Source organism: Hoplias malabaricus, chromosome Y (assembly GCF_029633855.1).
Source record: "Hoplias malabaricus isolate fHopMal1 chromosome Y, fHopMal1.hap1, whole genome shotgun sequence".
NCBI lineage: Eukaryota > Metazoa > Chordata > Actinopteri > Characiformes > Erythrinidae > Hoplias > Hoplias malabaricus.
Window position 1 is genome coordinate 50,288,754 of NC_089820.1, and position 18,270 is coordinate 50,307,023.

The following is an 18,270-nucleotide window of genomic DNA, read 5'->3' on the forward strand; positions in this document are numbered from 1 at the left end:
AATAAATATGGCCACAGTTTTGTGACAATAACAACACACAGTGGGGTCAGATTGATGCTCTACGTAACAACAACCTGAAAGATGCTTGTGACTAACTTTTCTCCAGGCTCGCTGAACTTCCAGCTTGTTTGTTTGTTTGTTTGTTTGTTTGCATGCTGTAGCCCACATCCTCGGCCAGTCGGATTTGTTTGTGTGTTAGCACCATCTGTTCCAGCGTGGCATCCATGCTCTTCTGTCTCTTATTTCTCACTCTTTCTCTTTCTTACACACATGCTGGCTTCTACGAGTTAATTAACCCTCTCTCTTACACTTTTACTCACACTCGTTCATTGTGGCTTTTCTATCTGCTTTTCTATTAATTCTGTTCTCCCCTAATCCTCTGTTTTCCCTGTTCTTTGTCTAGTCCTTACCACCTTTCTCCCATCTCTCTCTTTCTCCCCCTCTCTCTTTCTCTCTCTCTCACAGAGAAGGGGCTTGTGGTCTTATTGATTGGCTGGTGACTCACTCTTGAGGCCAGAAGTGTGAGACTTCGCTGAGGCTACACCTCTCTCCCCACTCTTTCTCTGTCTCTCTTTCTTTATCGTCTTTTTGGCTCATGCAGTTGTGTATAAAGAGTACGGAAGAGCTATAATATAATTGCCAAATTATTTTGAATATCATTTTGATTTTTAAGTCTTATTGACGATGACACGCTGGCAAAGTATTGTGTGATTTCAGAGTGAAACATTTCGTATGCGTTTATCATATTACAATTCTTCATTAGACGCTCTGTGTGAATTAAATAACATGGAGTAATTTACTGTTAAGTAAAGGCAACAATATTTTCTACGTGAATCATTGACTAGATCATTAATTTTCCAAGAAAAACATTCACTCAGCTCTGAAGACTCTTTTTGATTGACATTTCTGACAACTCTTTCAGTGAAATATTTTTCGTTTTCTTCATTTCCAGCCTCGTATCCACACTGTGGCTGTATGTCTCATTAGAAACTAGGTGTGAACTGGTGGAGGACTGCTCTGGGCCTGTGCTAATCACTGGCAAAGATGAAAGCTGAGCGTTTTTTCTCTCGCCGTGGGAAACCAATCCTGCTCTCAGTGTTTTGATTTGATCCAGCGTCTTATCGGGTTGCATTCATATCAGCCTCAACAGAATCCAGCCTCTAGATCAACAGTAAACAGACAGGTCTAGGGATGAACACTCTTTTCTGGCAGTGGAAAGGGGGGTGCAAGGGGGATCTTTTGCAATCGTAAATCGAAACGCCCACCTCTCTTTACAAAGTCTTCTAGAGCCTGTTGCGAGGCTTTGCTGTTGTTTGCAGGTTTATTCCGTGCGATGGCTTCTGATTGTGGGAACTATGAGCTTTGTCAGTCAGTCAGTCTCAGCTGCTGTGTGTTTTCACCCACGCTGAGTCATATTAATACAAAGTGTGTCCTCAGAGTTTCAAAAATATTTTTGCTGCTTTTTGTGCCTCGATTTTGGCATCTTTTGTTTTCTTTCTTCTTTTTTTTCCCGTTTTTATTCCTGTAGCACCCCAAGGTCCTGCAGCCACTGTGTGTAATAATTGGCTTTGAGTCAGAGAAAGGGAACACTTTATATAATATCTTAAGCTAGAGTTGTTATAAATCTGAAGCTTTCAGACACATACTGTGCTGCCAATTCTCCACAAAGTATTTAGGTTTTGTACTTGTACAGCACTAGGCCAAAGGTGAAGCTCATTTTGAGTCTACAGCTTGTTTTCTAATCTTCCTCTACTAAATATTACAACCTCTCAAGAGCATGATACATTATAAGAACACAAAAAAGTGCTTCATTCCTAGGATACTAGTGGTGCTGTGTAGGCCGCTCTGCCAGTCTGCAGTTATATCAGAGGAGCACTGCTGGACTTTAGGTATTTGGGATTTGGAATTTAGGGTGTCAAATGCCTTAAGAAATGTTTGATGGTCATATATTACCACTGACTCCTAACTCTTCTGTGATACGAAACTGGATTCAGCTTCTTGTTTCACAGGTTCCACCCTTTAATGTTGTAGTATCCTCAAGCACTAGAATATAATTGATTCACCAAAAGGTGGAACTGTAAATTAACTGGCTAACTACCTTGACTTCAGCGTACTACTGGCAATGGTTTGTGCTTGTTATTAAGAAAAAAATGAATTAAAAAGCATTAAAACTAAACTTAGCACAAACAGTAAGTGAATCTTACTTCAGGGGGCACCTGAAGCTCAAAAGAAGTGTCAATAGCAACAGCAAAATAAGCCGTTTGGCATTTCCAGAGAGGATTTGGCAAATTATTCATGGGTGCAACATACTCAGTTCTACTGCTCATCCCAAAAATGCATGTTCCTTACAAATGTGGTACTGTTTAAAAGGGAAATTGGGAGGTTTTCCAACGGTATAAGATTTATTGCTAAGAAGCATTGGTACAATAAAGAAATAATCTACCAAACACATATTTACTTACTTTTTTGTGCTAAATATATATTGTACTAAAGCAATGCTATTGTTAAAGTTTTTAAAGGAGAAAATACTGACATTTATGGATTATTTCCCAACAAGGGTTGAGATGTGATCCACCAAATTCTGAATATTGTATCAGTTATATTTAGTTTTATAATGTAGTAATGTTCAGAGGTTGTTTTGCCTCGGTCATGATATAAATCACTAAACAAAATGTGCCTCGCTGGAAAAAAATTTGAAAAACCCTGTTTTCTAAAAATTAGCTTTTTAATAAATTTCATTTTTACTTGAAAATTTTTAATCAACCTTTATTATCAGAAAACTGCTTTCCACAGAGATTTGAGAAGAGGTAAAAAAAAAAAACTCAGGGCTGACACTAACTTCTTGGAATCAAGTGTAACACAGCTCAGTTTTTTCAACATACTTGTGTTGCTTATAATAGTTTAGTTTTCTGTCGTGAGAGCCACAGAACTACTGATCTAAATGAGCTGAAGTTTTCTTTATATCCCCTTAGAAAGCATCACCTTCTAAAACCATTATAAAATTGCCTGCTGGATTTTTAGATTATATTCATATTGAGAACGTACTGAATGGCAACCTCATAAATAAACTAAAACAGTCTGTTTCTAATTGTGAAAGACAAACAGAGATAGTCCAGAGACCATCTCCCCAGTGACTGTTCAGAACCTTTTTTTCAGAGCTGGTTCTTATCCATTCTCTCATTCCTTCTTTCTCCCTCTTTCTCTCAGGGGCGTTCCCAGACTCTGCGCTCTACTCTCGGCGTGACCGCCTGCAGAGACCCTCACACATCGCCACCAAAACCTTCCAGGCTCTGCGCGTCTTTGTGAATGACGAGCTGAATGAGCTGGTGTCTGGGCTGGATGCTGCTCAGAGTGTCCTGAAACCCGGCGGCCGGCTCTGCGTCCTCACCTTCCACTCCCTGGAGGACCGCATCACCAAGCGCTTCCTCAGAGGACAGGACCTGTCTGCTCCACCCCGTAGAAATGTCCGTCAGTGGGCCAGAGACCAGCTCCAAGAGGAAGAGGAGGAGGACGAGGAGACAGAGAGAGGGAGGGAGAGCTGTCACTGGGTCAGTCTGGAGAAGAAGGTGGTGGTGCCTGGAGAAGAAGAAGTACAAGAAAATCCCAGGGCCAGATCAGCCAAACTTAGAGTAGCCATCAGGCGCTAGAGGAGGACCTTCAGCTTCTGGTACTGAAGATGTTCCTTTGAGGGTAATAGGGGACTGTCTGAGCAGACTGCACTGAGAGAATTCTGATCATTTTTTTAAATCTCGAGCAGCTTTTTCAGAGCATAGCTGGACACTCACAATTGAGCTAATTACTTTTACATTTAATTTACAATATTTCCCACAAATGCAGTCAGTCAGCTACGACATGGTGGATGTCTGTAAGCCTTCAATGACTGTAGGAGTGTAATATACCTTTGGATTTTAGATCCTTATTGTGTAAATACTCCGACGTTATGGGCTTTTTAGATGAATGTGTGCTCATCAGTTGTGTTAAAATAGCTACAATGTGTGCAACAAGGTTGGGAACACCTCTGCACTGTGTGTGCCATTGTTTGTCTTCTCCACGTTTACATCATATAGTCTGTCAAAGCAAAGGACTGCAAGTTTAATTGATTTTATATTAAAAAATATGAACTATATGTATTACATACAAGGTCTTGAGATTGAATGGATTGGTCGCAGTAGGGAATTACTAGACAAAGATCAGAGGTGTTCATTTGAGACCCAGATTCTGGTCCAGATTCAGTATTAATTCAGGATTGCCCCAAGAATGAAAACTGGATTCCAGATCTGGGTTTGGAGACCTGTGATATAGAGTACTGTAATAATAAAAAAGCAACTACTTTCATTTCATTTCATTAAGTTTCATATATTGTATTTTATTGCAGTATTTAATTTGGGACTGGGTGGCAGGTAGTGTCACACAGCTCCAGGGACCTGGAGGTTGTGGGTTCAATTCCCGCTCCGGGTGACTGTCCGCGTGGGTTTCCTCCGGGTGCTCCGGTTTCCTCCCACAGTCCAAAAACACACGTTGGTAGGTGGATTGGCGACTCAAAAGTGTCCGTAGGTGTGTGTGAATGTGTGTGTGTGTGTGTTGCCCTGTGAAGGACTGGTGCCCCCTCCAGGGTGTATTCCCTCCTTGTGCCCAATGATTCCAGGTAGGCTCTGGACCCACTGCGATACAGATAATGAATGAATGAATGGCCTGAAAAGCTTATGTGGTTTAAAAATAAAGATACATAAATCTTAATTTAAGGGCACAACACAGCTCTAGGGTGACTGTCTGTGACGAGTTTGGTGTGTTCTCCCCATGTTCAGGTGTGTTTCCTCCAGGTGCTCCGGTTTCCTCCCACACATGTTGGTAGGTGGATTTGCTTAATTTTAATTATACTTAAAATTGTCCATAGGTGTGTGTGTCAGCTTGCAATGGATTGGCACCCCGTCTAGGGAGTGTTCCCGCCTTGCACCCTGTGATTCCATGTAGGTTCCGGACCCATTGCAACTCTGAACTAGATACGAGGTTACAGACAATGAATGAATGAATGAAACCTTCATTTATTATTTTTAAGATTTTTAAAATTTTACTCTCTATGTATATCAATCCCAACACTAAATGTGAAATATGTGTGTGTGTGTGTGTGTGTGTGTGTGTTTGTATGTTTGTGTGTGTGGGATTGACATCATGAGACCTATACTAGGACTTATCACGATGCCTGACTGACTATATAAGGTCGTCCCACTGTTCATGCTTTCCATTCTGACTCCTGCTGTTGTGCTGGTAGCATCTATTGCAAGTGAAGTTTGCCTCTGATAAGAGTTCAAAAGCATTTGAGCAGTTGAAAGAGTTCGAGAGAGTGGCATACTGGTCGTGTGGATATCACCATAGCACGCTGTTGGAGGCAGAGGATAGAGCAAGGCATGCACCGGTGACATGAAGGTCACAGAGTGACACAACAGCTACTGGCAGACGGCTGCATGGTGCAGGATCAGATGCACGCAGACCTTTATGACGGCTGCTCTTAACACCTCATCTAAGTCACCAAATACTGCACCGATGTTGTTTGAGTCATGGAGTCCCTCAGAATGGCAGCAGGTCATGTTCAGTGATGAGTCCCACTTTTGTCTTGGAGGTAATGACCAACAGATTGTGTGTGGAGACACCGTGATCAGTCGAGATGAACAGTTTGTTTTCAGAAGGCCTGGTGTCACGGAGTGGGGTGCCATTTCATTTTTAATCATCTGGACCTGGTAACCCTTATATCTCTTCCGAACATCTTTGCAGTCCAACATTTCCTTCTGGGTTCAACTATTTCTTTGATGCTGAGTGTGTGTGTATATATATATATATATATTTATTCTCCTAACTTTTGGAACTGTGTTTTCTGGAGTGAAGGAGCTCCATCTAGTACTTTCAGGGTACGTTGGCCTTAATGACAAAGGATTAATCATCCAGTGTCTTTACCTCTTTAATGTTTAAGTGCCAGAAAGCCTTCAAATCCTCACAGCAAAGTTCCAATCTAGTGTAAAGCCTGCTCAGAGTCTTAGAAGCTGTCACTGCAACCAAAGATTTTCACACTCCATATTAATCCCTTTGATTTCACAGGAAACCTTGGAGGCGTCTTACACACCTTCTCTATAGAACTTTCCCTTTCAGCACGGCGCGTCATAAAAAGGGTCGCTGGTCAAGATACTCCCTGCTCACTTTCTATTAGCAGGTAACACAGGAGCGGTCTCATTCATATCCCCTTCATTTCACACCTCGAGCCAGGAGACAGTCTCCACCAGAGTCTAATAAGAGGCTCCAAGATCTTTGGCGTGTTTGCGTGTGTGTGTGTGTGTGTGTGAGAAAGAGAGAGAGAGAAGAGAAGAGAATTTCACTTTCAATCTGTACCAGTGAGTGTTTGTGCGTGCCGTAGAGGCTGCGTGGGAGTTTGTGTGTATATGTGTGTGTGTGTGTATGTGTTGTTGTGTGTGTATTTGTGAGAGTCCGAGAGTGTGTCTTTGTGTCTTAAAGAAGGAGCCGAGCGGAGAGTGGCTACTGGAGGATCGAACGTCGTGATCGATGGGGGTTTTGCATCACTGCGGTACGTGCGGAAGTGGCGGCAGAACGAGTGTGTGAATGAGTGCATGGGTGTGTGGTGTGCCCACATAGAAGTTGGCAGTGCAGTATGTGTCAGAGAGAGAGAGAGAGAGAGAGAGAGAGAGAGAGATTGAGAGATTGCGTCTCTATGCGGTGTCCTCTGTCTCTTTGTGGAGCTGATGGGTGAGTCACACACCTGCAGGACGCGGGTGGGACTCTCGCTGCCATGGTGATGCTCTGAGCCTTGTGTACTGTACACACTCTCTCTCTCTCTTTCTCTCTCTCTCTCTCTCTGTCTCTCTCTCAAACTCTGAGTCACATGAAATCTGATTAACTTTGCATATACATTTCTGAGACCCACCAAACAACCACGTGTGTGTGTGTGTGTGTGTGTGTATGATAAGAGATGAATGTGTTTCATAAATTCAGTGAATACTATAAACATAATCCCTAACTGTGAGTTATTTGTGTTTTTATACAGTTTCTTTATGCAACATACATATATTGCAATGTCAGTGATAAGGTAAGAATGTATATATATATATATCTATATAGTGTGTGTGTGTATATATATATATATATACACACACACACCCACTACACTTTCTCCTCAAGTGAACACGATTCTGGATTCTTTTTGAAATGTCTGTGATTCAGTGCCTGTTCCTTTAAATGAGAGTGAGCCACAACTTGGTTCAGTGTGAGGAGCACAAGCATTTGCTCTGGTTATGTCATGATTTCTGACCTCATGTTCACTCTTTCACTGTTTGTGGGTTGGTAGGCTCCAGTTTCACACATTAGCACTCGAAAAGAGTGCATTTTTTTCTTTATATGATCCCTATAAGTTTAATATTTTACAGTCACCACCCACTCATTGTCATACCTCTTACCATGATCTACATGTTTAATGATGAATGTGCTCAGAAGCGGCACAGAGAATGATGCAGACTTTTGTCTGAAGAGAAATTATTAATAATATAATGATTTTTTTTCCAGACAATTTCCTTCTGTGTGATTTTAATGGGCTGGCATATGTTTGGCTCAGAAGAACCAATCAGTGCTAACAATAATTTACGTAATTCACATTAATAAACACACTGTCTTCCAGGGCATTCAGCCTCTAAATCCCTGTTCGGATTGGAGTGGTCTTTCAGGAGGGGGAGGGGGTGAATGTGAGGGGGTCCAGACTGCATTAAAATTACTACCAAAGGAGTTTCCAAAATTTCCCCAGCAGCATAAGAGCCTCTTGAAGTGGCACTCATGCTTTTCCGCTGCCTGCGGCTGATACGTTTCTTTCAGCTGGCCAGCATTTGGTGTTCCGGGGCAGTGAAGAACACGGATCCTCAGGACAATGTCACGAGGGCACAGTGTGTGTTTATTCTCCGCCACTGATGCTTCATTGTTTACATTGCCGTAACCCTTCAGCTCAGAGCAGACAGGGAGATTTTAAATACTATTATATTACATTATTATAGAAGTATTTATTGAGTACATTTAATACACAGAAAATGCTTGTTCTGTGGCGTATCTTAAAGATTATTTACATTTACTTAAAAATGAGTGGACAGTGGCTTTAAGGATACATGTGTTTTCAAATGTGTTGCATTTTAAAGACTAACAGTGTTTAGGGTAATCTGTAATTGCTTTATCTTTAGTACAGTGTTAATCCATAACATTTCCCTGTGCTCAGTAAAAGAACACAAAACCTGTTGATTTAAAAACAATGGGCCTAAGCTGAAGCAACTGCCCAGTGGCTTTTATCATACCCTGATCAGCCATTACATTCAAATTGCCTTTGTTTATCAGCTCCATCCCTTGTTAGCCCATTTTCACCCTGTTAGTTTATGGCCAGGACCCCCACAGAGCAGGTGTGTAGTGCCGGTATGAGTGGATCAGACACAGCAGTGCTGCTGGAGTTTTTAAATCCCTCATTGTCACTGCTGATCATTGTCACCAACCCAAAATATCCAGACAATAGCTTCCTGTAGGCATCATCCCATAACCACTGAGTAAGAACTAGAGGGTGACCAACACAAATATGCAGCAGGTAGATGAGTCTAGTGTGGACAGTTACTGGGCACAGAGTATGCAGAGCAACAGATGGACCACAGTCTCTAATTGTAGAGCTACAAATTGAGCATATGTTCTTTTTCTTTATTCTCTCTCTTTTTATAATGTAGCTACACGGAGAGAACATGGAAACTCAACCCAAATGGGGCTCGAACCCAAGAACCCAGCGCTGGGAGGTGCTAACCACCGTGCCGCCCGATGGGTAGTAGATCTAGGTTCGGGTACATCATTCAGATATAGCAAAGTTAGTTCGGTGGTGTGATGGTGATAATCTCACAGTCAATGTAAGTGAACCAGAGGAAATGATGTTTCACCTCAGAGTTTCAAGAGACCACCCTACTGTGTTCATTCGTGACAACTCTATTAAACAGGTTTGCTTTAATAAATACCTTTGGCGTTTCTAAAATTCACCTGGAAGGTTCATGTAGGGAGTCTATGCTCTAGATTACAACTAAGGTTATATTTTTGAGAAGTCTCAGACTGTGGGATCAGTCAGAAGCTTCTGTTTTTACTTTACCACATGGTTTTAGAGAACTTGATTAGCTATGGGATACAGGCATGTATGTAGTCTTTCAGTGCAGTTCAAATCTTGGGTTTTCTCATGGTTAAGATGGCTATAAAGGTTACAGGTTCTCATTTCCTCCATCCAGAGTACCAGCTCCTACCATCGGTCAGAAGGCATAATCTGCCAAGGTGTAATCTGAACGTTTCGGCTGATCATAAGGCGACTTCAAGTCCAATGTTTTCTGCGTCCAAGGTAAACAACTACAACAGATTAAAATATGCTGCAGTATTTCTGTAAAGTTAGTTGCATTAATAAAATATAACAGGGCTAAAATCCCCTGACCCCTTGTTTTATAACTGAATCCAAGGCTGTTTTCTTGCCAGTCATTCCGTCTGTCCATCCTCTCTCTCTCTGTCTAGGTTTGGGAGCTGTTTCTGAGGTGCACGAGGGACTCGGAGTCACTGCTGCCTCCATCTGGCTCAGTGTTCACAGCTCCAAAAACACAAACAACAGCTCGAGGTTCCTAACTAGCGGATAAAGCGCCATATCAAATGTCCACTCGAGGGAGTTGACCGGCGCCGCGTGCGTACTCGTGACGCGCGCAGGCTTCTTTGCAAGTGCTAGGCTGACATTTAGGAGTGGGGAGAGGTAAGAAAAAAATGGAGGGAAAAAGTTGACTGGCCTTAGTTCGTACTGTTCTGCTTGGCATGAATCAGTTAGCGTTGCTGATGCTTTAAATACTCAGTGACTCAAAACATGTCAGCATCTCTGCGGGAGGCAGTGACATCTCTAACGCTCTTCCCAAGGCCCAGGCTTCTCTCAGTTTGTACCACAGTATTATACACTCACTGTGTCCAAAAGTTTTATCACACCCCCTAAAGTGATGTCCAGTACTGTAGGGGGCACCCACTGTGAACATGGCTTATATAAGCTGATCTCGATAGACAAAGCGTGGAAGGATTCAAAAAGCTGAACAAGAGCCTAAAGTCACTGTGTTGAGAAGCCTTCCCAGAATCAGTGGCTTCAAGGCAGGAGCACACCATAGACAGGGCACCTGTGGACAGTGTCAGACAATCCTTCTCACCCTTGAACTGTGGGAAGAACCATAGCACCTGGAGGACACCCACGCAGACACAGAGAAAACATAGCAAACTCCTCACAGGCACTGACCCGAGCTGAGGACCGAACCCAGGACCCCGACATCCTAGAGCTGCGTGCCACACCACATTTAAAACATATATAAATCAAATATTCATTTAGTGCTACCCATATTTTTGTTCTAACAATAGAAATGATTTGCTCCTGCTCTAAGGAGCAGCACATCCCTGCCTCAACCCCGCCTTTCTTTCTCTCCCCCTCCTTTCCACACTCTCCTCTTCCCTCCATTTCTGACTCCTCCATGTCTCCTCCTCCTGGAGGCTCTAAATATACACCGCCCCATCGTTGCCGTGGAAACTAAATGGCACATGTAACATTGAACTTAATGGTGTTTAAGTGTGTTTTCTGTTCTAATCGTGGCCCTCCCTTTCTTCCGTCTCTCTCCCCCCTCCTCCTCTTCCTCCTCCTCTTCTGACGTCACAGCCCTCCCTCTCCCCCACCCCGAGCAGGCTGCATGCAAATGGGGGCTATCTGAGGCAGACAATGCCATGGGAATTCTGATCATCGGCGCGCTAATTATTTCTTACCTCAAGCAGCATCCACCTTTTGTAAGAGGAGTTATTAGGATTAAGGAGACAAGTGTCACAGTACAGGGCTCAGAGACCAGGCTTCTGTACAAATGATGTTCAACAGACCATTGATGCTTTGATTTAGATGTAATGGTTTGTGAATCAGTCCACTCAATGGCTAATTTGCTGAAAATCACTGGGTTTTGTCAATAAACTGTTACACAAATAAAGCTCCCCATCCCCACCCATCCCCAGAACTGTGCAAAACCAGGTCAGCCACCAGAACTCTCCCCATCAGACCACCAGCTACTACACAGAACAGTGGACTGTCCACCCTGGAGCCCAGGCCTCAATATCACTGTGTGTTTTTGGTTTACTTGCATCATATAAAGTAGAAAACGCATTTAACTTCTAACACTGAAGTTGTGAGCTCTGGGAAAACAAAACCCTTGAAGATGACTTACTTTGCAGAGTGCAGCAACTGTTCTGATTTTAGATTTTTTTTCTGTGTTTTCTGTTAAATATATTTCCAGTTGTTTTTTTTCCTGATTCTGAAAATTAAATACACAGTAAGAAAAAAGCTACAGTACAGGTACATTATTGTTCAGTAAAGGTTCAGACAGCGTAAATGACCCTTAAAAGTACACCTGAGGTTTTGGAGTCCAGTCGTGCTCGCTAAAGTTACATTACTTTCTCTTCCTCAGGAGGAAAAGTGAATATTTGTTGGTTTCATAACTGTTTTAAATTGAAAAAAAAAACAAACATAAAAATATGAAACCAGGTGTATTAAATTAACGTAATTTGTAATTTGTTATGAAATTCCAAAATGATATGGCCCCTACTAAAAATGTTTTGCTACAAATTTCTGAAACAGTATATTTACATTTATTAGCAACAGGCAGCAGGGAGTGTCGTGGTCACACATGTTGTGGGTTTGAGTCCCACTTCAGGTGACTGTCTGTGAGGAGTGAGGTGTGTTCTCTCTGTGTCTGCGTGGGTTTCCTCCGGGTGATTGTCTGTGAGGAATTTGGTGCGTTCTCCGTGTCCACGTGGGTTTCCTCCGGGTGACTGTCTGTGAGGAGTGTGGTGTCTACTCTCTGTGTCTGCGTGGGTTTCCTCCGGGTGACTGTCTGTGAGGAGTGTGGTGTGTTCTCCCTGTGTCTGCGTGGGTTTCCTACGGGTGACTGTCTGTGAGGAGTGTGGTGTGTTCTCCCTGTGTCTGTGTGGGTTTCCTACGGGTGACTGTCTGTGAGGAGTGTGGTGTGTTCTCCCTGTGTCTGCGTGGGTTTCCTCTGGGTGACTGTCTGTGAGGAGTGTGGTGTGTTCTCCCTGTGTCTACGTGGGTTTCCTCGGGGTGCTCCGGTTTCCTCCTATGGTAGGTGGATTGGTGACTCAAAATTGCCCATAGGTGTGTGTGTGTGTGAGTGCAAAGGATTGGCGCCACCTCCAGGTCTCTTGACCCACCGCGACCCTGAACTGGATAAGCGGTTACAGACAATGAATGAATAAATGAATATCATATTAGCATATGATACAATAAAGTTACAGAGAGGGTATCAAAGCAGTGGCAGTTTCTCAGAGAGTGCACCATTAATGCTGATTTTGACCAATGGAGCATGGTCTCGGACGTCTGCTCAGCTGTGAGTTTGGGACTGGGACACTTGAGTTAGATATGGTTCAGTGCTGAAATGGTTCTTCTCTATGACTGAGTCGGGTTAATGTAGTTTTATAAGCAGGGCCTTAAACAGTGTCACCTTACTCTCTTTTTAGTCGTGGTGTTTGTTAAAAGTGCATGTCCGGTATTTCTCGCTTATCTTCTATAGAACTGAATGACTTGATGTTTTGATGAGACTTTATTCTAAGACAGATATATTGTACATAGAAAACGATTTTTTATCCTTTCACGTTTTGGTGTAAACGAGCTATATTTGTACTGCTAGAATCACTGACCGAGGGAGAGAGAGAGGGAGAGATGTACTCTGTGTGTGTGTGTGTGTGTGTGTGTGTGTGTGTGTGTGTGTGTGTGTGTGTGTGTGTGTGCGTGTGTTGGCTTGTTTCTTGGCACTGGAGCAGGTTTATTTCTGGCGATGCCTCTCCTCATGGTGCGGGAGTTGGCACTGCTGGTCGTCATGTGAATGTGACACATCAAACTAACCAACAAAGTTTAGTTACATGTCTGTTGTGTATTTTAGGCTCTTGATGATTTCTTTTGTTGACAGACTGAATGTGAAAGTGTTTTTAGCACCATATACAGTTGCTGTCCCAAGGTTTGTAGATGCTATGATGGGGCGGCCATGGCCTAACTGTTACAGAAGTCAGCTTGGGACCCAAATGTTCGATCCCCTCGACAAACAGGAAATATGAGGGTGGGGGAGTGAAGTAACTCTCCCTGCTCCCTGTCTCATCCCTGAACATCCACGGCTGAGACGCCCACCCTTACTTGCCCCACAGTTGCAGGGATAACTGCCCACTGCTCTGGGTATATACACTAGCACATTTACAGTAATGATGCATTGGATGAGGCTACAGCCATCATGCTCAATGCTGAGTGTGGGCAGGAGGGGTGTAAAGCCCCCCAGTGTCTGGCTGTAGAGCAGTGGAGATGTGTTCTCTGGAGAGAAGGAGCGTGTATTAACGTGTTTTCTTGTACAGAATCAATAAAAAAATGCTATCTAAGTATTCCGTCTAAGTTTCCAAGCCACTTCAGGTTAATCCGAACAGGTGTGACGCTGATCCAATGGGGCGATTGATTCCTGCAGCGTTCCTCTCCAGCGTTTAGCTATGCAGTATATAATTAATATGGTCATCCCCACCCAGCTCCTGGCTGGCTCCCTTGCTATGTACTAATTAAAAATATGAGTCAACAGAATCACAGGGCAGGTAATGAGATCCACACTCTCACTTGCGCTAATTAGCTATAATTAGAGCCTTTTTCCCTCCATTATGTGAAATCCAGCTCGGACGCTGGGAGAGGCTCGGCCGGCTGTGGGGGCTGGCTATTGCGGGGATGGAGTCACCTTGGAGAAGGGGGTCTTCTGTTTGAAGTGAGAGAAGCGTGAATGCACTGGAACACCACCGACGTTGGAGAAAGAACGAGAGCGGAAAATAAAGAGTGAATAATAAAAAGTCATAAAAGAGTATTTGGGCAGCCATACAGATTTGATGCTGCTGTAATGCTGTATTTTCATTTTGCTATCCCAGGTGTACAAGTCGTAGAGAGAGAGAGAGAGAGAGAGAGAGAGAGAGAGAGAGAGAGAGAGAGAGAGAGAGAGACAGGTAAACTACAGTCTGTAATTGTAAAACTAGTAATTGTAAGTGCTCCTGTATGGTCAGTGGAGCACTAACTGCCTTGAATGGGTGATGGCTAGCATTGTGCTTGGGACGATGAGTGAGATCCAGAGTAGTTGTGTTGTCTGGGACTCCAGGCCAGTATCACCAAGTAATGGACAACCCAACTCCAAATGATAGGGGTAATGTTTAGACCTCTGCGCCCCACGGGAGTACGAGTGTCTCCGTTAGCTTTTCGTTAGCATCCAGCTTTCAAGTTTATAGGTAACTTGTTCATTCACATTCTGTATGATTTGCAGTTTGTTGTTAGTATAGCGCATGGTAAGGCTAGCAAAAGCTTATAATGGCTGACTGTATACTGCTAGGCGTCTGCATTCTTCTAAGACCTTAAGTGCCTCTGCTGATGTGATTTAAAATGTTAGCGTCTTATTGCTTGGTTTATTCTTAGCTTTTACAAGAAAGAGGGGGCTTCCTCAGTCTCACCTTTAGAGCAATTTAAGCTTCTTTAGGCCACTTTAGCCCTCACTTGAAATCATTAAGGGTATCTGTGTCATCTATAGTGCGTCTGCGATGTATTATGTCAGCAGCATTACTGAAAGTGGAGGGTATCTCTTTCATCTAAAGCCTCAGTTGCTCTGACTAAGCTACTGTATCTGTGCATAGCCCCCCCACACCCAAGCCAATTTGCCTGTGTACAGTCACGGCTGGATGGTCCGCATGGTGCAAGGGATGTGGTGAAGCCTCTGTGTGTGTGTGTGTGTGTGTGTATATACACACTCTGTGTGGAGAATCACCCTGCTGCATGAATCTGTCAAAATAACTGAGTGTGGCGGTGTTGGAGGCAGCTAATGGGTTTTAATGCACTCCTGTTGTCCCCCTCCCCCTCCCCTTTCCACTGCTTCTGATTAGTGCCACCTCATCTGTCTCCCAGCAGCCTCATCTGCCCAAGCGTGTGTCAGAAAGAGAGAAATCTACCCCTCCACTCACCCCTCACATACATACATTTCCAGGCCTGGGCCGTCCTCAAGTCGCTCATAGACCACTTTCCTGTTCCCTTACTCAGGTCTCATTCATTCACTCATATTCCCATCCTTTCCTATCAAACTCTATTTCATCTCATTCCTCCACTCCAGTCCCATCCACTCAGCCTTCACTCTTCCACTGCTCTGCTCCAAAATCCATTATTCCATCGTTTACACCTCTCTCAACGTCTCTTCCCCGTTCACATTTCCATATGAGATCTGGTATTTTATAAACACACTCATATGTACGGGTTTTTACTGCCTCTAGTCTTTTAATGACCTTCGGCTCAGTGGGTGTAACACACATATTTAATTTTTTTACTTTATAATGGTGCATTTTCCCCAATCTTTTAAACTCCCTGTTACACATGTGCAGACTTAATGCCAAGTTGTTTGTTTCCAACAGAGGGAGCATGTTGTGAGAGAATGTTACATGAAGACGACAAGTAAAGCCTGTTTAAATGTTGGATTGCTCCTGTTGGATGAATCCTGATTACTCTTTTAACCCTCTGGGGTTGAAGAACGCACCGGCGCGTCAATGACCATTCGCGATGTTTCTATTAATATCTTAGTGATAGCACAGCGCAGAAATACAGTTCAAACACTCTGTGAATGTGCAGAAACCGCTCTTTCGATCGCATGTTTTTGCGACCGTACGCGATACTGTACATCCCTAGTTATGAGCCTATGTATAAGGTTTAGACACACCTCCTTTGCCTCGCGCCGTGTCTAACTGGTGGATTTGCTTGGTTTTAAGACTCTGATAAAACTATTTCAATCACCAAAACAATTCATCCACATGAGCAAAGAGATGTTTTCATAAGAAATATAAAGATTTTCTAAAATCGGATTTAAGATTTTCAAGGTTATAAACAGATTATCTCTTCATAAAATGCTCTAGGTCACATGGGCCTCTCTTAACGAGAACGCTGAGATGGTTCTGAACATTTTGATATACAACGTGGGCAATATATTTTAATACTAAGTACTTTAAAGATGAATTTCAGAAAATTGAGAAAATGTCTCCAAATGACTCCAAAGGGTTAATCAAACATGAACAATGTAATGTTGGGACTAGGCTAGTTCTTCAGAATCTGACCCAAAAACCTATGAGTCAAACATTCTTGTTCATTTAAGGATATTAATGCATCCATTTTTAGTGTTTTATAAGTGTTTTAAGCAAAAATGGCAGCCATTTTGAGATGACATAAGTCCTGATAAATAATAGAGCTTAAATAATTTACTTAGAAACACCCTAACTGCTAAATGGTCCTGTTTACATCAACTGAAGCCTGAACGAAGCACCTCCGAAGACTCACAACTCTCATACACAGGGATATAGGGAATGTTATTAGAAGCAGATTTAAAGGCCATGGCAGCGATTAAGTTTGAATGATTAAAGCAATAAAAAACATTGAGAGTTATTTTATTTTGAAACGTAGTCCATCGCTCGCCCCGTAGCTCCAGTGTGCGTTAGTCTAGACGGGCTTTGATTGCCTTGGAGAGCTTCGTCCAAGAGTTTGATTTTGTAATGGATGTGTAGTGCTGACATGGTTTGGCAAGCGATACCGTAACATATGACTTGCGTATTCTTTCATATGTTGTTATTCAGCCCTTTAAGCCAATTGTATTCCATATAATTAACAATTATGCAGAAATAAAGCAGGTAACTCTAAACTAAACGATGTAGCCCCAGTGTGTGTTGTGTCTAGACAGGCTTTGATTGCATTTAATAGCTTAATCTAGGGGCTTGGATTTGTGCGTTTCATACGGCTCGTCGGTTTTAATGTCACCCTTTTGGCAGGAGATGTGATGTACACCAGTGGTCATTTGACCTGGACTGTTACAGCAGAAACATATCATGTGAAGTTTACTGCAACATCTCAGAGAATTAAGGATATTCTAGGAAAGATTTACACTAGATCTCAGAGGGATTGCTGTGAAGATTCGATTGCATTCGGGCCATATATATATTCATTTACTGAGGTCAGATACTGATCATCCTGAATATATAAGATCATACACTATAACTCCAGGCGGTGGGCAGCACGGTGGCGCAGCAGGTAGTGTCGCAGTCACATAGCTACAGGGACCTGGAGGTTGTGGCTTTAAGTTCTGCTCCGGGTGACTGTCTGTGAGGAGTTTGGTGTGTTCTCCCTGTGTCCGCGTGGGTTTCCTCCGGGTGCTCCGGTTTCCTCCCACAGTCCAAAAACACATGTTGGTAGGTGGATTGCTAACTCAAAAGTGTCCGTAGGTGTGAGTGAATGTGTAAGTGTGTGTTGCCCTGTGAAGGACTGGCGCCCCCTCTAGGGTGTGTTCCTGCCTTGCGCCCAGTGATTCCAGGTAGGCTCTGGACCCACCGCGACCCTGAAATGGCTGAGCTGTTACAGACAATGAATGAATGAATGAATGAACTCTAACTCCAGAGAATGCAGTTCCACTCCCACCTCAGGGACTCTACCCCTCAAGCCCATGCTTAGCAACACTCGATATGGTGAATTAATGCTCATGTGCAGCTACTCCCGAGCATCCCCTTTGTTTCATGCCTTCCTATGGAAATTATATGAACTGCATGGCAATGCCTGAGGTCACCATGAGTGCACTTTACAGTCCTAAACTGACCAATTCTAAGGGTTTCTGCAGATTGATGTGTGTAGGGTTGGCGTATTGTTGTGAAAGGCTGATGTGTGGGTCATGAATGCTGCCTTTAAGTTAACAGTTCCTATTATTTTGAGCCACTGAATCTGTTTTATTTTTTATGCCGACAGACTTGGGATTGCAGTGGCTATCTCTGTCCAGGGATATTGTAATAGACCTGGAATACTCACGTTTATTGGACACATGACACATAACAGGACCCGTGCGATGGCTCGGCTCGGCTCAGTTGAGTCTGCTGTCGCTGCGGCTGTGTGCTGTATCTGTGAATGAGGCTGCTGTTAGTGATGAGCTCAGTGACGTCTTTACCTCCAGCCAACCAACTTCTTCACTTCCATCAGTCAACAAACACGGTCATGTCCACCGGCCAATCAAAAGCATCCTTGAGACGGGCAGTAGTGGTGGCCAATAAGGTGTCGGGAAAGAGGAGGGGTGCTTGGAGGATAGAAGTTCTGTCATCAGGTACTTTATACGCAGCTCCTCCTTACTCTCTCTC

At 43.3% G+C, this 18,270-nt stretch overlaps 1 protein-coding gene across 2 annotated transcripts in view; it reads left to right on the forward strand.

Moving 5' to 3' along the window:
* LOC136679287 (12S rRNA N4-methylcytidine methyltransferase-like) overlaps window positions 1-4,296 on the forward strand; it is an 89,899-nt gene extending 85,603 nt beyond the window's left edge. For both annotated transcript variants that reach the window (XM_066657729.1, XM_066657730.1), the window contains exon 6: window positions 3,208-4,296. In XM_066657729.1, coding sequence (XP_066513826.1) covers window positions 3,208-3,647 — 440 coding nt within the window. In that variant the 3' untranslated portion in view covers window positions 3,648-4,296. The remainder of the gene's footprint in view (window positions 1-3,207) is intronic.
* The last annotated feature ends 13,974 nt before the right edge of the window (window positions 4,297-18,270 follow it).